This window comes from Lontra canadensis, unplaced genomic scaffold, assembly GCF_010015895.1.
Source record: "Lontra canadensis isolate GAN:19392208 unplaced genomic scaffold, GSC_riverotter_1.0 scaffold5, whole genome shotgun sequence".
Lineage (NCBI taxonomy): Eukaryota > Metazoa > Chordata > Mammalia > Carnivora > Mustelidae > Lontra > Lontra canadensis.
In genome coordinates, this window is record NW_022630999.1 from 5,240,201 (window position 1) to 5,263,478 (window position 23,278).

The following is a 23,278-nucleotide window of genomic DNA, read 5'->3' on the forward strand; positions in this document are numbered from 1 at the left end:
TTATCCATGGGTTTCTAAGATGTTTTGACAATTAAGAATCCTTCAAACAAAATAAAATCACGATGATGACCAACTAAAGAAAAGCTAAGTTACTAATAACAAGAAGTACATTCTCAGATTTATGTCAATTAGCATCCTAAAATAAAGTTTAATTAGATTATTGTATTTGCTTGGTAGAATCATTTTATAATCTTCCTTTATTTAAGAAAATTGTTTTAGGTATAGCTTAAAACGGCTATCAAAAGGGACCCAAGAATAAAAGAAATGATAGGTTAAAAAATTAAACCAGTAGACTGTAGCAATTAAACTGAAAGAAAAATTACAATAGAATAGACACAAAATCAGTAGGTTTGCTATAAAACAAGGTGGTTTAAAAAATGGATAAATATAAACACAAATAATTACATAGAATTTAAGATGACTTCATATGAATGTTTAAATTTTGTTGTTGTTGTTGTTTTGTTTTATTAATTTCTTTTCAGCATAGCAGAATTCATTGTTTATGCACCACACCCAGTGCTCCATGCCATACGTGCCCTCCATAATACCCACCAACTGGCTCCCCCAACCTCCCATATGAATGTTTAAATATTTGACCTCTTAAGCTTCAAAACACGGATATAAAAAAATCGTCTAAATTCATAGATCTATTTCCTTAGATATAAACTGAAGCTTACTCAACAGAAAATTACCTTGTGCCACTTTTCCAACTGTTTTGCTACATAACCCCTTTCATTCAGATAGGAAAATCCTTTTGGGATGGAAAGAAATCTGTAAATTAAAACAATAGTTTAACACAGAGCCTGACCACAAGTGTTTAAGGAGCAAAAATATCTTAAGCAATACCATGTTTAAAGAGCTAAAAGAGTTTAGAAATAGCTTCATCCTGACAGTAACAGGTCAACTATTATTTACTATAATTTCAAATATAAATAAATTTTCATAATCTTGCAAAACACATGAATTCAACCACAGTAAAGAAAATGTCATGAAAATCATGAGGAGACATAGAAATGTAAAAGAAACATTAAGGAAAACAATGAAAAGACAGAGTTTCAGTATTAAAGGATATCTAAGATTCTAAAATAGACCTCTTTCAGAAGTTAACACTAAACTCTTTAAAGTGTTTCCTGTTTGGATTGAATCCAGCTTTGAAATACACTGCTAAAGAGAACACAACAAAAAAAACTACAAGAAAAATTTACTTAACATTTACCTCAGGAGAAGCAGCAAACCCTTGTCTCCAAGGTGGGATAAAGCTGGCTTCATCTGAATAAGAGCATGAAGATTGGCCTAAAGAAAGTAATTTATCAGGCAAATTAACAACTGCAAAAGGATAGTAAATTGTTTCCAAAACACCTATATTAAGTACATTATAATTTCACATAACTGTCTATTAAAATTCAGTACTTTAATAAAGTTTAATAATTAAAATAACAATAAAAATCATGTCCAAGTATTTTATTATAAAGTAATAAACCTTCACCTTGTCTTCACATGCTTCATCAAGAATATCAAGAGCTTCAGAAGAAATCGTTTTGTTTTTATCATGTAGCTGGGTAACTAGTAATTCAATGCCCCAATTATTGAAGAATTCAACATTAGCTCTCAATAATACTCTTAAATGTTTTGTTGCATACAGCCTGCAGGCCTACAAAGATAAATGAAAATATAAAAACAAACAAACAAACCCAAACTTCATGGATAGTCTATTTGGACATTGTTTTGGGACAGTTTTGCTATTTGAAAAGAGCAGAAAAATTGTAATTGAGGGTCTAGCCCCTGATATATTTTCTTAGTACTAGGTAAATAAAATATTTGCTTCAATCTAGCTGCTTCTTCCCCTTTAGAGAAAGAAATGGGTACTGTATATGGTTCCTTGGAGGAACTACTGTTTTATTTTTATTATTATTTTTAAAGGTTTTATTTACTTATTTGACAGAGAGAGAGCAGGAGAGCACAGGGAGAAGGAAGTGGCAGAGGGAAAGGGATAAGCAGGTTCCCCCGCACTAGCAGGGAACTTGATATGGGGCTTGATCCCAGGACCCTGGGATCCTGATCTGAGCTAAAGGCAGTCGATTGCCTGACTGAGCCACCCAGGCAGGTGCCCCATGGAGGAACTACTATTTTAAAGTAAACTCAAATCCCATACCCTATTCTTAGAATTAGTAATTAATTTTGCTTGGCTAAATTTTATGAAGTAAAATAAAAAAATACAGCTATAAAAAAATACAGTTCTGTTAATGTTATACTCACATCAGTGGCTGCAGTAAGGATTTTGGAAAGGATAACTCTTGCTAATCCATCTCTGCTGTAGTCCAAGCTAGAAACGGTCAGTTTCAGTAAGTGATCTTGGTTTTTCAAGGAACAGAGATTAAGGAGACTTTAAAAAAAAAAGGGGGGGGGACGAAAATATAAACAAGCATTTCTAGAAGAAAGCATTTAATGATAAATATCACATAAAAAAGAGTAACAAAGCATCAAGATAACTCTAATTTTTTTTGGATTTTAACAGAATTTACCAAATATATATGTACACGGAATAAGAAGCATGCTACTTCTAACTACATTAAAGATTAAGTTCAGGAATATATTGAAACAACTACCATTGAAATACGCTGCATTTTTCCAGCATTTTGACTCCATGAGGGTGGCAAGAAAGTGTTCCAATAAATAAAAAGTAGTGTTGACTAAGGGTAGTCAATAAACCATTATTTTGAAGACTTCTTTCAGGTTTCATTCCAGATGAAGCATTGAGCCACTGAACAATATCTTTTACCAGATCTTCTAAGTATCCTTGCCCATCCTAAAAGCAAATACATTGTGATATTATTGGAAAAGCACTTAGTGACTATAATTAGAAAATTAACTTTAATCAAATCCAAGAAATGTAATGATAATGATAAAGTTACTAATAATGGATACCAACCACCAAGTATGTTCTTTTAAATTTCATTCAACACAATCCTGCATGAAGATGATATTATCTCCCATTTTACAAAGAGAACACCAGGTCTTCTATAAGGCACATAAGCTGTCTAAAGTCACATAGCTAATGATAGAGTCAGGATTCAAATCTAGATCTGAGCTCATTCCTTATGTTTCTAAATACAACTTATACATACTCAGAAATAAAAGGGAGAGGGCAAATTTAGTGAAAAACATTTGCTCTGGAAAATACTCAAAATGCTTATTACCTCTTCGGACTCAAGAAGAAATTCTGTAAACTGGCAACCCACAACTGTGAGCTGCTTGGACTTGGCAAAATCCAGATCCAGGTTGGCATATAATTTACTGCTGGGCTTATAAAAGTAAAGTAGTCTTCGTACAAACCTAAGAGCAAAATAAAATTAGCAAAAAAGAAACGAAAATTACTTTAAAATCTTAACCAAAGCTTAAGATAATAATAAAGTCTTGAATATGTCTTGGGTTTAAACCACTGGAGTAAATGGCAAGGAATAAAAACATTTGGTACACTACACCCACAAGCACACATGCAAAAACAACAAAATACTAAAAAACCCGCCTTAATTGTGAAGAATAGTTTGTAAAATAAGAATTTTATGGTGAGATGCCTCAAAGAAATATCAGAGAACAAAGACACTAGCTGACTAAATACAGATGTAACAACAGCCTAGAAGATAGGCTTGGATAATACAAAGAAGACACATGAACATAAACTTTCTTCTACTGTATTTTGTGACAATCTTTGTCCCATGACTCTGTAAAATAATCCTACACTGGATAATTGTAAGTAAAATAAATCATACTACAATTCTGTCTGTTTTCACCATTAGGCAAAAAAACAAGCACAGAAGCTGCAGGTAAAATTTAAGAAACTGAATTTATGAAGCAATGAACATAATTTATATTTCAATGTTATAACTTTCAACATTACAAGCTAAGCTTCTATTTAACTCAGTTCAATTTAATTTCATGCATTACAATCCAATCCAATAATGGTGCCAATTCCAGAATGTGGAGAAACAAAGCTGAAAGAGACTTAATCCCTGTTTTCAACCAGTATGGAAAGTTGAGGCTAAGCTTCTTTATTCTAAGTTTATATATGTTTTGTATAAACTGAATATAGATATTAAGTTAAATATCATGAGTAGATGAATATAACCAAATAAGAAAATTAAGGACATAAATTTTTCAGAAACATGAAGTAAAGGCTCTCTATCGAATGAGACCATTAATGGTAGTGGATTAGTCTAACCTCACTCAGAATGAGTAAAAAATGCAAGGGGTTACTAGGGAACAGCACAGTAGCTTGAAGTACTGTGTATGCCATGAACATTAGTATGTTTTATGAAAGGTGTGGAAAACATTAACTTGGTTAAGGGGAATGAATGTAAAGAGGAGGACAAATGGCTAACCCTCCAAAGTCAGATGCAAATGCAAGTAGAGGCAGAATAGTAAAAATGGCCATCATTTTAGGAGGGTAACACGATGTCCTTATTATGTCATCCTCATGCCTTAGGGCTAAGATTACAACATTGTTGAAATTACCCCCATTTGAGAAACTTTCATCTTAAGTACTTCATATGTTCCAAAAGTAAAACCAGAATATAAATACTAGAAAAAGAATTAGCTGATGCTTTTGGGTTGTTAGAGTATACACAAAAATGTATACATGTACCTACTGAATACCGACTATTAAAATGTATGTATGTGTCCTTTTTTTTTTTTAAGACTTTTAAAATTTATTTATTTGACAGACAGAGATCACAAGTAGGCAGAGAGGCAGGCAGAGAGAGAGGGCAGGGGAAGCAGGCTCCCTGCTAAGAAGAGAGCCCGATGTGGGGATCGATCCCAGGACCCTGAGATCATGACCTGAGCTGAAGGTAGAGGCTTTAACCCACTGAGCCACCCAGGTGCTCCTGTATGTATCTTTAAAACACCAATTATTACTTTTCATGGGTATCAGGTATAATATAATTCAAATATAAGTTCTTTCAATTTAAATGCAAAACAGTTGTTACATACCTGTGCAACTGTTCATCTTTATAGTTTCTTAGATTTACATTTGGCCACTAGAAAAACACAACATGTTATATCATATATGTATTTATCAATTCCCAAAATATAATTTATGATGAATTACAATGAATAATACAATGAAGCCATAACCAAGAAGTAGTCTGTCCTACCTTAAGAATGGTCCCTATAAGATTCCAATTCCATTCAAGATTCTCTTTATGTTGAAGGACTTGGCTATCTCTAAGGTTCATTAGAAGGGCTTCCTCTGTATCCTAACATCATCAGAAAGTAATAAGGAAAATTAAGGCAAATTATCTTCACATTCAGAAAACGAAGTTCAAATTTTTAAAATTCAATTTCAATTTAAATTTCATTTAAGGATGAATTATCAAGGCTTTTTAACTTTAAAAAGTTATAAAAACATAGCTCTAAACAGCCTAGTCATTATAAAACTAGAAAGCCATTTGAAATTCCATAAGCATGAGTAAAACTGCTAACTTAAGCAAGTATATGCATATTAAAATCCATCAGTTAAAAATTAAGAAACTAAGTCAAAAACTGCGACATTTCACGTCAGTACCTTAAGAACAAATATATCTTTCTGAACTCGGAGATACTGATCCCGTTTCTGGTGGGTTGCTATTGCTTTCTGAATAATGTGATCTAAATGAAGGCTGTAAGGTTTAGGTCCTCGTTTCTTCATTTCATGGAAGCGTTTTAAACAGTTCAAGGCTGCACTGGCTCGCCTAATTAAAAAAAAATGAATTAATTCTGTAGCAAAGCTAGCATAATTTTAGAGATCACTTTGGTAAATTAGTAAAATATTTAAATTCAAGGCTAGAGATTGTTACTAAAAAGTAAATTATTTAATCAAATTTGAACCACAAAGAAAAAAATCAAGAACACTGCTGATTTGTATGAAGAAACACTACGTAGACCCAACTAAATATGTATTTATTAATCTTTTCTTCTGTGGTTGTGGGCACTTTTTGTATACTGGTTTTAAGAACTCCTAAAAGGAACCCAGTTTTCTCTCTTTTCTTAGAGAAGTTTAAAATTTGCTTTTCACATTTAAATCCTTAATCCACCTGAAAGGAATTTTTGCTTATGGTAAAAGGCTGGAATATTTCATTTCCCCCCATCGTGTGGATAACTGATGATTCCAGTATCAGTTTGTATGGTCTCTATTTTCCCACACTGATCTGCAACTGTTAATGGTATCCTTCTAAACATCATTTTTAATTCCTTGTTTGTGGCTCATAAAAGCACAGTTTTCAAGAATCTGGTAGCAATCAAGTCTCAACTCCAGAACTTCTGGTAAAAACAAATCAGATTTAAAATTTTAAAACCTTGAGATGTGCTCAGATTGGGAACTATTGAAGGTAAAGAAAGCTTGCTGAGCTACAAACAAACAAAAAAACCTGTTATAAGACTATTATTACTGAAATTTTGAAGGTAATTTGAATTCCTGATGAACCCTGAAATTCATGGCCATAATCTGACCTAGAGAGGTTAGCTCTACCAGGCTTTGGGAAACACATTCTTCCATCATGAAACTACTATCCATCATGAAACTGAAAGGGGCTTCTGGCTGGCTCAGTCAGTAGGGCATTCAGCTCTTGATCTTGGGTTTATCAGTTTGAGCCCCACACTAAATACAGAGATAGATTGCTTGAATAAATAAACTTAAAAAAAAAAAAAAAAAGCCCTGAAAGCTACCATTACTTATGGAAGCCTAGAGTTAAAACCGAGATAATCCCTAGTTAACTCTCAGTTTATAATACAAGTTCATTCTATTCATTCTATTAAATAATAAATTTATTTAATTTTATTAAATAATAAATTTAATAAATTCACTGGCAGAGATAAAATTAAAAGAATGTTATTTATTTATAGTGAGGCCCACATATGTACTTCTGAATTAATAAAGCTAACTAAACTTTTAAGAATTGTGTTAACTGTCAATAAAATTCACAGTTCTGAACTGCTAATGAACGATATTTCACTTAATACTACAAAAAAGTCTAAATATATAGATTTTTCTAATAATAGGTAGAATTAAAGAAAAAAAAAAGAAAGGAAGGAAGGAAGGAAGGACAGAAGGAAGTCAGACTCCTGGCTTAGACATAATCTTAACCAAATGAAAAAGATTCCTACTAGCACTTTCTAATCAAGCTTCTCCATCTTTACCCTTTAAATTATATTTTATTATTAGCACTGAAATTCCAGCAGACCTACGGCTGTATTAGCACACTTTCATTTATAAATTGTTTGCAGTATCTCTTTCAGATTTAAAAGTTTAGCTTACTTCAGTGCCTATAGTATGGGTTACTAAATTCCAAAATTTTTAACCACACATACAAATGAATACATTGCTATTCTTTGTGCTTTATTAAGTACTTTAGACATTAAAGAGCCCGAGTTGCTACTCAAAACATAAAATAGTCCAAAAAATTCTCAAACACCACTTTTAACGATGTGGTAGAGTTTATGTCCTGGTCCAGAAACATGCTAGAAAAATTTGATTTTATTTTACTAAGCTATAATACTTTGTAGGCTACATTAAATAATACTATCAATTTTCCTCTCATCTGGAAGGCATCCCAAAAGAATTCCACCCCTCCCCCCACAAAAAGCATTTCCAAGCAAACTCTACACATATACATAGATACAGAATTTTAAAAAGAAGAGAAGGTCATCTAAATGGGTATTAAATATACCAGGCACAGTCTTTGCTAGAGCTCTGATACTTACAGTCTCTTTTCCTTGGGAATATCAAAAGATGCAGCCATATTCATTAGGGTTGGCAGGCAGTGCAAATGATGGCTATGTGAATGAGGAAGTATTGTATTTGCCTAAAAAATGAAACACTATTTTTTAGGAGGTGACAAATATGAATATTTTATATAATAGATTATCCACAGATAAAATAAAGCTTTTACTCATGAAATGAACTTAATGATTCACTTTCCAATACATACTTATTTATAATTTATCTTATCTACTTTCAGTAAGGATGAGACTGAATGAAGATACAGACTCATACAACATTAATAAAACTCTGAATTTTATAGATCCTTTATTATAACATTAAGTGGTAACTTAAAATGAATTTAGTTACAATTAAACTCAATTCTTAAATGATCTGAAAGGATTACATATCAAAACTTAGATCCAGTGCTATTAATGTTACATTAATCCTGCTTTCCAAACAAAACTCACCAGACAATCTGCTTTCCACCAGTGAAGATAAGCAAATTAATCAAATGTGGAAGCCAGAAAATGTAAGCATAACAAGCAATGAACTAATACCACTATATTCAAAATGAACAGCTTTTTTATTTCAAGGGAATCTAGAATTCTGGTCATGGAGGAAGGAAAAAATGAAATTTATAAAAAAGATTCCTTCATAAAGAACAAGTAATTCTAAATATTGATAATCTTACAGGAAATGATATATTAAGAACTAAAATAAAAGGGACGCCTGGGTGGTTCAGTCGGTTAAGCATCTGCATTCAGCTCAGGTGGTAATCCCAGGGTCCTGGGATGAGTCCGGCATCGGGCTCCTTGCTTGGCGGGGAGCCTGCTTCTCCCTCTGCCTGCTTCTCTCTCTGCTTGTGCTTGTGTGCATGCATGCTCTCTCTGACAAATAAATAAAAATCTTTAAAAAATTTAATCAATTAAAAAAATAAAAAGCAGATCTGAAGGGATGCCTGGGTGGCTCAGTCAGTCAAGCGTCTGCCTTTGGTTCAGGTCATAAAGGGTCCTCGGATCGAGTTCTGCACTGGGCTCCTTGCTCAGCAGAGCCTGCTTCTCCCTCTGCCTGCTGCTCTCCCTGCTTGTGCTCTCTTTCTCTAACAAGTAAATAAAATCTGAAGAAACAAAAAAATCAGATCTGAAAACCTGCAGAATTACTTATTCTTCCATGGATGGACTGAAGGAGAACAGAGCATGTGGCTAAACAATTCGTTGGTAAATAAAATAGTTATCATTAAACTCTGTTTAATTCTCTTTACCTCACTCACAGAACCCAGCTATGATGTGGAAAAAAACAAAACAAAATACTAGAGGTGGGGAGGACTGAAACAACAAAAACAAAAAAGTACTTTGCCAATATGAGACGATCATAACGTAATTTTAAAAGATCTGCTACAAGGTTACTTCTTCCTTAACCAGTTAAAATGGTTTTTATTTAGTATTCTATTAACAAACAGGTGACCTAGAAATAGGAATTCTATCTTGCAAACAATCAGTTCTCCCATTGCTTGATTTGCTGGGAGTAGAGAATGGTTGGATCACTTCCTAAGCGCCTTGTTTCCAGAAGTTACTGACGTCATAATCAAGGCAAACCACTCCCCAAACAAACAAACAAACAAAAAAACACAAAAAACTCACCTTCTAAGCCTCAACTCACAAGTTTGCAGAGAATGTTTTCAAACAAAGGAATTATACTTAGAATTTTTTTCAGTTTTCTAAAATTCAGGCACTAATTGCTACATCAATTCCACTGCTGCCTGACTGAAGTAATATCTAGTTTTATAATTTCTTGCTTATTAGGCAACAAATCTTTTTGAGATACATTAAGATTTATAAGACTCAAAATGTTAACATCAAAAGTGGGTATAAAAATCAATATTCAGTACTTTTTATTTTTACATGTTCCATTTATAAAACTAGCCTATACTATATATACACATTATACACACATACACACACACACACATACACACGCACACACACGTATGTATAGATAGATACAAGGCATCAAGGGTTCTTCGCACCATAAAGACAAACACTCAAAAAAAGCAAACTTACTTTTTGAGATACTACAAAGTAACATTATTTTATAAATTAAAACATTAATGGTATGAAACATAATCAGAAGTTGTTCAACTTACCATATGTAAAAGCTCTCCTAAAAGGATGGTAGCTCTAACTGAGATATGGTCATCGCTGTTTGTTATCACTTCAACCAAACCCTTTGAAAATATAAGGAAAATATTACTGTTGCAGAACAGTACATAGGAACACATTTAAGCATCACATATGCTTATTGCTCTGAAAGAACTCTGTCAGAGAAAATTTAAAAATAAAATAGAATAAAATAAGGTTTGTAAGTCTTACCTCTAGAAGCCCATTACGAATGAACGCAGAGAGTATCAGTGCCAAATAATTATCCATAAGGTCTGGCCTAGAAATAAACATAGCACAGAAACAGTTTAAAAACTGCTCAGTATATTATATCATTTACCAAAAAAACAGTAATTATAATAAATTTGAACTATTTCCCTAAATTCTACCTGGATCTGGCTCGATGAGGAAGAATAGTTTTTGCCTCAGCTGCTACAAAGCCATCTGAAAGCCTCCAACTGTCTTGGAATCTGCCTGGATCTAAAATAGTTAAAATTAGGTAGTTACAAGAAAGTGAGAAATCACTAAAACACATCAGTTAACCATTGGCTAGTCAGGCTATAAAGAATGCTGTAAAATGGTTAAAAAAACAAAATTGGTTAAAAAAACAGACTGAGGGGCACCTAGGTGGCTCAGTTGGTTTAATCCAACTCTCGATTTTGGCTCAGGTCATGATCTAGGGGTTGTGGGAATGAGCCCCACATGGGGCTCTGGGCTTAGCAAGGAGTCTGCTGGACATTCTCTCCTTCTCTGCTGCCCCTGCCCACTGAAATACATAACTAAATCTTTAAAAAATGTTAAAAAAAAAATAAATGAAAAGGCATACAGCAAATAAATGATTTATTGATATACACAGATCTAAACTTCTTTCATTTTGGGACTTCGGAGTCATTTGGGTAAAACACAACTATAGCAAGGATTAAATAATCTAATTTGAGAACTACATCATTTTCTTATCTCTGATCTTTCTTTCTTTGTTCATTTTTCTATGAATTTCACTGCTCATTTGCAATATCTAGGGTGATGGTAAAGAAATTAACATTTCATATTTTTTGAAATTTATTTAAGGTTTTATTTTTATATTAATTTATTATGCTATGATGATGCAGTAAGAAAATGGTATTCAATATTTAGTTCAGTATTTTGCCTTTGAGGGACTCTGTGTATTAGATAAACCATTTTAAAAATCACAGTATATGAACAGATACAAATGGACTTCAATACTTACCTACACTGAGCAATGCTTCTATGAATTCTTCAGTCACAACAGGTAGAGGAAGACGAAATATATCATAGAGCACTTCAAGCAGACCTCGCTGCAAGTGCAAATAAATACAGTTCATTTACTTTTATGGAAGGATCTTCATTTAAATTTAAAAATTTAAAACAGATGTTTTAAATGTCCTATTCACAGAGAAAAAAACAGATAGAGAACTCCTTATTTTAGAATACTGCCATCTTAGGTCTATACTAGAGAAGAAATAACTATGATGTGCTTACTACATACATGACTTAATCTTTTCAATTAATCTTTTATTATCCCCATTGTAGTACATATGGAAAAAATAGATTTAAATGTAATTTGCCCAAGGTCACGGAACTATAAAGACTAAAATAAGGATTCAAATCTCAGTGGGCCAAACTCCAAAAACCATGTTCTTTCACCACCTGCAAAGCAAGCCATCATGTGAACTGGCCCCACCCTTTAGTTCCCTGCTTATAGATCTTTCCATCTAAAATCATATCCTTCCATTTCCATGGTCTAACGGCTTCTCAGTTCACATTTTAAGCAGGGAACCCCTAGCTAACATCTTCTAATGTTTTTCAACTCCAGGTTTGGCTCATATAAAGAAAAACAAGAAAAAGGCAAATTTTATTCTTTTGAGCACAATTAAAAACATTTAAGTAGAAAAGGAAGAATCACCAAAGAGTTCATATTTTCCCCTCCAATTTCAATTTCTTTTAGCTGTTTGGTATAAATTACAATGCACTAATAATTTAGGAATATAACTAATAAATAAGCATATAAATATTAACGATCCAATTTTTATGAAAACCACCATTCATTTTATAAAAACATAAGTTAGAAGGCATAAAATGCATAAATACTGTATTTACTTTTTACTAAATATATTTCTGTATGGCTTGAACCTTTTACAATGAGAATGCCCTCCTCTGTCTGCATTTCTAAATGAATAAAGCATAATTAATTTTGTATTTTTAATCCAGTTTTTAATTCAGTCATAGTTCCTAACAACATCACTATTTCAAATTATTTGCATTAGCCTCAGGGTTCAACTTTATTCAAGTATTTTTTTCAATGCTCTATTATACAGACGAACAATTCATGAGGAAAAAGCAACACCTGAAATAAGTTTTTTTATAATTAATTTCCTCTATTAAAAGTCTGGGAATGAAATAGTAAGAGTAACTTTTGCCTACCCTTATTTCCATATTTGGTATACAAAGTACTCCAATTAGAGACTGGATCCCAGAGTTTCCAGGTTTACACAAATTAATAATACCTAAAGAGGATAAAAAAGAAAAAAAAAAATCACTGATTTAAATTTCAAAAAATACATAGAGCAATGTATTCATAATATAAAATCTGTGATATTTTTCCAGATAACTTCAAAATTATGCTACTATTTGGTTATCATAAGTAACATTTCCCTACTGACTAGAGATTATCAATAATTTTATCATTTAAATTTTATCTTATCATTTAAATTTAAATATTTGTTGCATACTCAAAAAAGTTCATCAATCTGACTGCCTAGTACTCCTCCTGTTTGCTGATGAGTGAGTCCCAGAGTCAGAATACTAGAGAGAGTAGAACAATGTTCTGTCTCTTACCTAATACTTCCTTAACCTAAAGTGAAATGAAAAAAATTTGCTTGGCATTTGTCTTTTAAAAGCATAATTCTAGGGGCGCCTGGGTTGCTTAGTGGGTTAAGCCTCTGCCTTCAGCTCAGGTCATGATCTCTGGGTCCTGGGATGGAGCCCTGCGTCGGGCTCTCTGCTCAGCAAGGAGCCTGCTTCCCCGCCTTCTCTCTCTGCCTGTCTCTCTGCCTACTTGTGATCTCTGTCAAATAAATAAAATCTTAAAAACAAAAAAAAAGTATAATTTTAAAATCTATTGAATGCACAAAAAAACTATAATTGGCAGAATTCAAAAATCTGTATAGATTGACATTTTAAGTGGGAGAATTAAGTCAAACAATTTAAAGCACATTAGTATGTCACAAAGGAAGTGAATAGCCAATAAACTCATACAAAATATTAGTATCATTAGTCACTATGGAAATCTAAGTAACATTCACAATTAGATACCATGACACATCCACTAGTATGGCTAAAATGTAAGACAATGTGAAATGCTGGAAAGGATGCAAGCAACTGGAACTTGTACAATGTGATGTAGGAGTATAAAATAGTTTAAGTATTTTTGAGAAAAAGTCTGGCAGTTTCTTATAAAACTAAACATATATCCACCTTGTGACTCAGCAATTCCATTTGGGTATTTACCTAAGGCAAATGGAAAGCTCATGTCCACAACAAGACTTTTTAATCAACCGGGTAATCATTAGCACACAGACTTACAAATAGTCAATTTTAGTAATTTTGTACAAATCCCTAATAATAACATACAAAGTTAAGACCAGGTTAACATTTAAATTAGATGCTGCAATAGTAATTTAACATTTGAAAAAATGAATCAAGTTTTTCTTATTAAGCAGCACAAGTAACTTACCTGCCCATGACCGGAATGTTGCTATGATTCCCATTTTACTGGCTAGAAACCTCGCTTCTCTGTCTTCTCTGAGAGAAGGTGGGTGCAGGGCGCAAAAAATTAAATGTTAAAATAAAAAGTGAGATTTCCCTCTACTATATCAGGAAAAAAAACTATCATTAGTTAACATTTAAATATTTACACAGGAAATAAAACATGTTTAAAAAAAAAAAAGGTCAGATCTACCTCAAAGAAAATTACCCAATTATATATTGACCACCCCCCCAATTTAAAACTCCCAACATAGTTTAAAGTAAGTTATAAATTCCACTTTTCAATTTGGTTCTACTTTTCCTGCTCTTCCTGAAAATTATTCTTAGATACCTCATTAATACCTCTAATTGAGCACTACAGACAGCACCACCCTATTTATTTAATAAGCATCCCTGTCAAAAGGCTACCCCTTAGTAAAGAAAATTACCTCTTACTTTTACCATGTTTTCTTTTTTTTAAAAGTTTGTTATTTAAGTACATATATGTATGTATGTAATCTCTACACCCAATGTAGGGCTCGAACTCATGACCTCAAGATCAAGAGTCACATTCTCTTCTCACTAAGCCAACCAGATGCCCTACCACATGTATTCTCTTCACTTGAAAATTCTTGCCCCAAACTTATTTCAGCATTTCTTTACTTTTCTATTTTAGCATTTCTAACATGCAAGCTCAACAACCCATATACTCACTGATATGAAATAACTAGATATTATTAATATCACAGCTATTTTCTTCTAATTGAGTATTCAAGTATCATACTGTTTTCTTATGCAATAGTTTTGACCATTAATCAAGCAACAGAACTATTATATTCATTAAATATTTTCCACATATGACTTATGGCCGGTTTCAATACTTAATAGCAATCTTCCACTATTTATGCCATGTCAACCACCTCTATTTTCCCAACTGTCTGTGGTTTTTTTTGGTGCTTTTTGTCTTCCCTAAGGTCCTTAACAGTTTTGAGAATACAGAAATCTGAGAACTGGGAAAGAAAAAATAGAGGGGTTGGATTTAAAAAAAAAAAAAGAAAATCAAGTTAAAGAACAGTGAGCAGTCTGCGAAAGAGAAATGAAACACTTAAAAAAGATACACAAACGAGCCACACTAAGCTCTGCAGCATCAAATACATGAGAATGTAACAGAAACTAAAATGAGAAGATAGGGTGGTGGAAGAAATGAAAATTGGACAATTATGGAATAAAGTTTTCACAGCTCCTTCTTGTAAAGATGTTAGTGACAGGGGCACCTGGGTGGCTCGGATGGTTGGGCATCTGCCTTCGGTTTGAATCATAATCTCCAGGTCCTGGGACAGAGCCCCATGTAGGGCTCCCAGCTCAGTGGGGAGTCTGCTTCTCCCTCTCCCTCCCCCTTTCCCCCAGCTTGTACTCTCTCAAATAAATGAATACATCTTAAAAAAAAATGTTAGTGACAGGAGTGCCTGGGTGACTCAGTCAATTAAGCATCCAACTCTTGATTTAGGCTCAGGTCATGATCTAGGGTCATGAGATGGAGCTCCGCATCAGGATTCAGGTTGAGCGAGCGAGGAGCCTGCTTAAGATTCTCAGTCTTTCTCTCTCCTTCTGCCCCTCCCACCTGCTCACACTTGCTCTCTCTTCAAAAGAAAAGAAAATGTTAATGACATACCTACAGTGACTGCCTAGTAATCCATCTCTAACCTACTCAATAAATTTGTAATATTAAAAAAAAAAAAATCACTCCATTTTCCCTTGTTCCCTGGCCATAATGTACCAATGCTCCGGAAACCACCCATAGTCCAGGAACTAAATCAAAGTAAAGCACAGAACCAAAAAGGTAAGAAAGGATTTTGGTAGAATGTACCTTATCCCTCCAACTCTAAAAAACAGCCAGGCTCATCTCTCACTCATCCCGGTAGGCAGAATTCTGAAAATGTCTACCATGCCCTCAAGATTCCACGCCCTATGCCTGGATCCTGTGAATATGGTATCATTGCTATGACTGTGACTAATTTAACCTTATACAGCCTGGCAGATCTTAAAAGACAGGGAGATAATCTGGTAGGCTTGATCTAACTGGAGCTTTCACTAGCTAATGGCAGAAGAGAAAGAGAGATTCAAAGCAAAGGATTCCAGGAATTTCTGCTCTGTTTGAAGACAGAGGGAGCCAAGTGCCAAAGAACAAGGGTAGCCTCTGGAAACTGAGAGTAGGCCCCAGCTGACAGCAAGGAAACAGAGATCTCAGTTTTACAAAAGCAAGGAAGTAAATTCTGCCAACAACGTGAATGAGCTTGGAAACGGATTTTTCATCAGAACTTCCAGATAAAAGCTATGCCAGCTCTTATCTGACTGACCTCTTCTGACCTACTGAACTGTGAGCTAATAAATTGATTTATTTAAGCTGCTACATTCATAGTAATTTGTCAGTTAACAGTGGAAAGTGCATTTCTGCCATCAATAAGGAGAATATTAAATGTCATCAGGAAAAGCCAGGAGAGGAGCCTAAGAATCCCAATTCACAACTCAGCAGGAGGAAGATTTGAGAAGTCTTAAACAAAGAACATCTATTTTGATTTCTTAGCTCAGGTCATGAAATATTAGGGTGTGATCAGTCCATAGTTATAGAAGTAATTAAAGACATAAAACCACTCACTATCTTCCATAAAAATGAAAAACAATGAAAAATGAAAAACAATAAAAATATCCCATTTCACAATATTCTAAAACTTAAGAATTTTAAGTTATATTCTATCTATTAAGTAAGTGCTTATGTCTGTCATTCAATAATCCTACTAGAAAAACACTTCATATCACATTTATTATCATCGCACCATCTGCAAAATCTTTACAGATAATATGGTAATACACTGATCTCTAAATCAACTTATAGTTATCCCAAAATACCTCACAAACATGGGCTTTTCTCTCCAAAATGATGTTGAAAATTACCCTACCTCATTCATAGAAAACAACCTTTAATCTCCTTTCACTTTGCCATTAACCTTACTTTCAAAATTCTACAGAGTATCTTTCTGCTCAGTCCGTTTGTTAAGGCGGCTCTTCATTCTATTCCCTGTTGTTTCATTCTCTTAAGTCTCCTAATATAATTATGCTAAAAATACGTACAATAGAAAAATAATTAAAGATCTAGGTTTTTATTGCAATCTATCTTACATTATTTTAAATAAGAAATTCGGGGTCTTTAAATTTCTCATAACTTTTTAATTTTTTAAACCTCAACGAATTATGAGAACCACAACATAAATTTCCTATTAGTGAAAATTTCCTTAAGCTCTCATTGAGGAAATTTACTTAAACTCTCATTGCTCTAATTCTACATGCAATCAGACAAACCTAAAAGCTTTAACAGCAACATACACACTACCTTATAAATTACTAGAAACAAATGGTACTTACTTGAGTTGTCCTTCAGCTGTATCTGGACTGTGTCTGTAGTGAAAATCAGTATAGGGTGCTAAAATTCGCTAATAAAAAAAAAAAAAAGAAGACAAAATTTAGTGTTTATTATAAAACACATCCTTCCTGTAACAAGCTAAAATTAATTTCACTTCTCTGTATCTTTATTGGGTATGCTTTTTGAGAAACTTGATTCTTCAAACTCATCATTAAGGAATGTATGCGTGATTTTTAATTTTATTTTAAGATGTTATTTATCTGACAGAGCAAGAGAGCATGAGCAGGGGGAAGAGCAATGGGAGATGGAGAAGCAGGCTCCCTGCAGGGAGCCAGATGTGGCCTCAATCCCAGGACCCTGGGATCATGGCCTGAGCAGAAGGCAGACTAGACTGAGCCACCTAGGTGCCCAATTTGAGTATTTTTAATGTACCAATTAAATTTCGATGCACAACCCATGAATCTAAGGTTTGGTGTATTTTCTCAAACTAAGTCCATCCCTCTAACTAGCACCAAATGAAGACGACATTAGAATCCTTAAAGCCTCCTTATTCCTAAATTCAGTCACCACCTAACCCAAAATTATTATCCTGACTTTTAAAACCATGACTTAGTTTTGCTTATTTTTGAACATTATTAAGTGGTCTATTACACCCTCTTTTGGGTACTAGTATAAAAAAAATCCAAGTTATTTGGTGTATTATCCTTGTATTTAGCAATCTTGCTAAAGTCACTTATTTTAAACTTTTAACCACTATATCTCATTTATCAACTCTCTCACCAGGCCTACTGCATTACTGTGGTCTAACTTTTAATGTTAAATATAACTTAAAATACATAAGACATTATTAAAATTGCTTTCAACAATCAGTATTCTTTTATATTTAGTCATACATATGCCTTTTCTGTCACTACTCTTTTCTTCCTAAATTTCTTCATTTGTCTTAGATCATTTTCCCCTTGAGGACTCCCTTTACTCTTTTATTCTCTGTGTGTGTCATTTTTTTTTTTGTAATCTATTTATTTGTTTGACAGAGAGAGAGAGAGATCACAAATAGGCAGAGAGGCAGGCGGAGAGAGAGGAGGAAGGAGGCTCCCCGCCGAGCAGAGAGCCTGATGCAGGGCTCGATCCCAGGACCCTGAGACCATGACCTGAGCCGAAGGCAGACGCTTTAACCCACTGAGCCACCCAGGTGCCCCGTGTGTGTCATTTTTTAAGCAACAATAAATATTTATTATCTCATATGGTTCCTGGGAGACAGCCGTCTATGACAGGCTTAGCTATGCAGTTATGGTTTGGGGTCCTCATTAAGATTGCAGTCAAAATACTGGTCAGGCTACAGTCACCTGAAGCCTTGACTGGAGCTGGAGGACCTGTTTCAAGAGGGCTCATGCACAATGTGCTAATTGACAGCGACAGAGAATCCAAGAAAGAGTAGTGTTTCTTTACATTCTATTTGGTCTTCTCTTATTTTTAGTCTCAAAAAATCTTTTATTTTACCTTTGTTTTTGAAAGAAATTTTCTTTGGGTTAGGCTGGCATATTCTCCTTTCGGTGCTCTAAAGATGCCATTTGACTGTCTTCTAGTTTTCAAGAGTTCTGTTGGGAATCAGCTATCAGACATGTTCCTTTGAAAGTAACATGTTTTTTTTTTTTTTTTTTTTCCTTCCCCTTAAGCTGTTTTCAAGATTTTTATTTATCTTGGTTTTCAACAATCTTACCATGATGTGCCTACATGTTTTCTTTGTATTATCTTATTCGGAGTTTTGTGAGCTTTGTGAGCATAAAGCTTCATCAGTTTCAGAAACAGAAGTCCTGGCCATTGTCTCTTTGGATATTTGCTTCTGCCCATTTTCTCTTTCTTCTCCAAAGACAAAATTATATCTTATCACTTCTGTGTGTTCTATTCATTTCTTTCTTTTTCCTCTCTATGCTTTACCCTGGATATTTTTATTGACTTTTCCTCTAGTTTACTAATATCTTCTTGTCCAAAATGCATTTTTCATTGAGTTCAGAATTTCAAGTATTTTTCAGTACTACAACTTCCACTGAAATCATTTATGTATTTCAATTATCTGTTCAAATTCACCATTATTTCATCATTTTCTTCCTTTTTTCTTAATTTTCCTGAACAAATTACACATGGTTGTTTTATTTATTTTTAAGACTGCTTTGAGAGACAGCAAAAAAGAGAACGTGAGAGTGAGCACGGAATGGGAGAAGCAGAGAGAGTGAGATAGTCTTAAGCAGGCGCTGTGCTGTGAGGCTGGATCTCACAACCCTGAGATCATGACCTGAGCCAAAACCAAGAGTCGGACCCTTAACCGTCACCCATCCTGGGTGTTGTTTTAAAATAACATCCATGGTTGTTTTAAACTCTTTCCCTCTAACTGCACTATCTGGATCACCTGTGGGTATGGTTCTGTAGAATGTTTTTCTTTTGGGTGTTTAGTCAAATGGTCGTATCTTTTTGCATGACTGTTGATTGACATTCAATCAAATTAGTAAGTGAATGTCAGACACTGTGAATATTCCAAATGATGTTACCTCCATCAGAAATGGTTTATCCTTTCCTCTGTTAGGTAGAGTAAGGTGGGGGGCTGATCACCTTATCTTTATCACCAACTGTGTTAAATTGAGACTACACTGTAATTTTGAGAAGACTGAGGATACCTTTGGTTTTCCCTCGTTCCTCAAGTATGGTCTTCCAGGATTTTCAATAGAGAACTTAGCAAATATTTTTCTCCTTAGCAATAAAGACTGGGAATCTTTTCTACGTATTTCTTAAGTTTTGAACTTAAATCTTTAGCTACCCAACCAGAAAAGCATCTGTAGATCTTCAGGGCAACTCAAAGAATCTTCCCTCTCACAAATTCCACTCTTTCTGGCTCTTACTGCTTTCATAGCTCTATGCTGCTTTAAATATATGACTTTCATAATTATTCCAGTTTTGTAGTTTCCATAGCAGATGCTATGAGTGATCGAATTTATTCTACTCTGAAGTGTAACTTTAAAAGATAAAGTTTTTAAAAATTACTATAAAAAATTACAATTGATTTACAACCCTTATAGACTGTCTATATTATATACATTATATACATTATATTAAATCCACACATTTTTCTGTCTGAGGTCAAAACATATCACAGATAGCAGAAATTAAAGCGAGAATAAATTTAAAAAGGGATTTTTAAGAGGAAGACAGACCTGAGCCTAACAACAGAGACAGCAGCACTGAAAATAGTTCCTTTGTATGGAGAAATGGAAATCAAAGTATCAATTTAGAATCAAATTTTGTAAAATATAATTAATAAAAATGAGGATAATATTCTCTTAGTGAGATGATGATATTAAAGTTGATGATGAAGAATGATATCTAAGGTAAACAGTATTTGTTGAATATTTACTATGTGCTAGGTACTGAAGTACAAAGATCAGAATTTTATGCAGATTAGAATTAATATATGTAAAGTACCTGGAAATACGAACTCATTATAAGCATTACATGAGTGTTAGCTGGTGTTATTACAACTACTATTATTATGACAGTATTTATTGTTCACAATAATTCTTTAAAATGAAAACCATGACCTTCCTTTTACCTAAGAAAAAAAAAGAGAGGCTCATAACTTGTCCAAGTCATAAAGCTAGTAGATTACAGGAGCAAAAAAGTCAAAACCAGATCTGTATAGTCCAAAGTCTATGCTCTAAATCACTATGCTATTTTGGGGAAATCTTATTAGAGGAGTAAAGAACAAACATTTGTGGTTTTAAAGAAATAGATACATAAGCAAAGACACTCCTGTACTTAAATGTCTACCATATTCTTTTGAGGTTTTTTTTTTTTAATTTAATAAAGGCTTGGCTAATTTGTTTTATAATTACATAGGAATAAAAAAACAGGCCTTTATTATAATCATCTCACCAATCCTAAAATTCTAGTTCTACCTGATTAAAAAAAATTCAGGCTAAACATACTATAAAACATCAAAAATGCTAGTTTATTCCCAATGGACTTCCATGAATAATGAATGTATTTGAAATCACTTATTGAGAAGAAAATTTTACTTATTTATTAGTTAATGATAAAAGCTGTCACTTTTATAATCTCAAATACTTCTACTGGCCTTAATAAAACCAGAACTGTAAGACTGAAGACAAATTCCATATAATGATTTAGAAAAACATGCTAGAGAACAATTTATCTTTTATACGTTGCATAATTTCTTACCCAAATATAAACAAATCCTTAGTTTAATCTTACTCTGAATGGTATCTACAATGGACAACAATGTAGTGCATTCACACAGATAAACTATAAGATCAGTTTGCAGTAATTCTGTTCCAACCTCCACTACACACTTTATTATAAAAAAGAGTACAAAGCAGTCTTATTATTTTAGACTAACTGCAAAAAAAACACTGAAATACTAAAAAAATTAAATTGCACTATATTTTAAAAAGAAAAGATTCGTATTCTTTTTCTTTCAAGTATATATGGTCATTAGTTGCTAACAAGTACCTCTAAGTTCAAAGAATTTCAGCATGGGTTAATAAATAAATAGTGTATAATTAGAAGGAGCTATTCACACAGTTAACATACTAAAGTTCTTAAAAAGAAACGTTCTCTTAAATAAGCAGGTAAATGTATATGCAACTTTACTTGTGCTATAATTGGCTTAATAAAGTTTTCACAGATAATAAAAAAATAAACTTCACTTTATATATTGATGAAATATTCTTGAGAATAGTATTTCCAAATCAGTCCACATGGAATGAACTATAAAATACTGCTGAGGAAAAGTCAGTCTTAATTTATGTTTGGTAATTAACTTAGTGCTGCATCTATTAACTTTAAAAATTTCAAAGCAAGAGTACGTATGTATTTAAAGTCATATTATAAAACTAGAAAAGGATATTAAAGTTCCTACCTCCAACTCTACATCAGCTCGCACATATTGTCGGGTCTTTGGATGATTAAGGAGGTGCAAAATTGTAGTAATTAGGGCCTCATTTATTCGACTTAATTGACAGTCGATCACATTTTTCAGGATGGTGTTTAGTCCACCTCGAAGGGCCACCACCTCTGGATTCTGAAGTGCTAAAATAAAAAAGAAAAACTTAATAAAGTATGTAGTGGATATATAATAAAAAGTAATCAGAAATCTGGAATTTTATGGTGAAACAACTTCCTTTCTGACTTGAAAAACTTTCTAGTCAAAGACATTTAATAATGAATAAATATGTATCTAATAAGTGTCACTGAATATACTCTTCCCAAAACCCTGATTTTTTTTTAATGTCTCTGAATTGCTTTTTTATATTCTTTGTCCATATTTTACTGGAACGGTTTTTCTTTCCTATCAATTGCAAGAAGTTGTTCATTTAATGGGAATATATTAGCTTTTCATCTATTTCAAATCTTTCATCTGCTTTGCAATTTAACTGGATTTTAATCTTAGATTTTAAACTCAGAAACTCCTCCCTTACTTCAAAGATCAGGCCTTTTCTGATCATGCCCACACATACATCTATGTGTTTTAAATGAGTTCATGATTAACATTCCAGCTTTCAATCTCAGGAAACTGAGCTTTGCTTAAGACTGATAAACTCAATCTTTTTCCAAACGTTTAATCAATTATCCTAGCATGCTTCACAAACTGATTTTTATTCTTCTGATATACTAATTCCCTATATACCATAGTCTGTAACTCAATTTCTTTTCATTTTTCTCTCTTAATCACCTAGCTTAATAAGTTTTTATAAAAAAAAAAAAACAAACAAAACCCTTTCCCTTCCCTTCATTATTGTTTCTCAAAAATGTTCTCATGGTTGGATATCTCATATTTATTCTAGCCTTATTTTAGAATTAGGCTGTTTCTATTTTTTTTCTACATTGAGGTATGTATAATTACACAGAGTAAAATTCACAGATTTTAACAGAACAGTTCAATAAATTTTGAATTTTTATATTCTTATAACCAATATCCAATCAAGATACAGAAATTTCATCATCCTAGAAAGTTCCCTCATACCACTTTTCAATCAGTATCCCCTCTACTACACAACCAATGTTCTCATTTCTACATTATTAAGAATTAACTTGACAAATTCAAATGTAAAAAGTATCCCCCCAAACAGAGGCACAAGTCATACATTTCTTACTAAGTTTTGTGATACATAGTTTTCTTTTCTACTCTGG

At 33.2% G+C, this 23,278-nt stretch overlaps 1 protein-coding gene across 12 annotated transcripts in view; it reads right to left on the bottom strand.

Annotated features, from left to right (window-relative positions):
• Positions 1-23,278, bottom strand: part of RICTOR (RPTOR independent companion of MTOR complex 2) — a 127,836-nt gene that overhangs the window by 31,485 nt on the left and 73,073 nt on the right. For 11 of the 12 annotated variants that reach the window (XM_032851365.1, XM_032851366.1, XM_032851360.1 and 8 more), the window contains 18 exons: positions 22,008-22,177; positions 17,080-17,147; positions 13,649-13,716; positions 12,337-12,419; positions 11,123-11,210; positions 10,284-10,374; positions 10,108-10,174; positions 9,882-9,962; positions 7,738-7,838; positions 5,564-5,729; positions 5,154-5,255; positions 4,990-5,036; positions 3,198-3,333; positions 2,607-2,806; positions 2,257-2,383; positions 1,487-1,651; positions 1,217-1,293; positions 693-771 (listed from right to left, as the gene is read on the bottom strand). In XM_032851365.1, the coding sequence (XP_032707256.1) occupies positions 693-771; positions 1,217-1,293; positions 1,487-1,651; positions 2,257-2,383; positions 2,607-2,806; positions 3,198-3,333; positions 4,990-5,036; positions 5,154-5,255; positions 5,564-5,729; positions 7,738-7,838; positions 9,882-9,962; positions 10,108-10,174; positions 10,284-10,374; positions 11,123-11,210; positions 12,337-12,419; positions 13,649-13,716; positions 17,080-17,147; positions 22,008-22,177 (1,916 nt within the window). Of the gene's footprint in view, positions 1-692; positions 772-1,216; positions 1,294-1,486; positions 1,652-2,256; positions 2,384-2,606; positions 2,807-3,197; positions 3,334-4,989; positions 5,037-5,153; positions 5,256-5,563; positions 5,730-7,737; positions 7,839-9,881; positions 9,963-10,107; positions 10,175-10,283; positions 10,375-11,122; positions 11,211-12,336; positions 12,420-13,648; positions 13,717-17,079; positions 17,148-18,577; positions 18,723-22,007; positions 22,178-23,278 lie in introns of those variants that run through there. The other variant, XM_032851369.1, reaches the window with a different exon arrangement.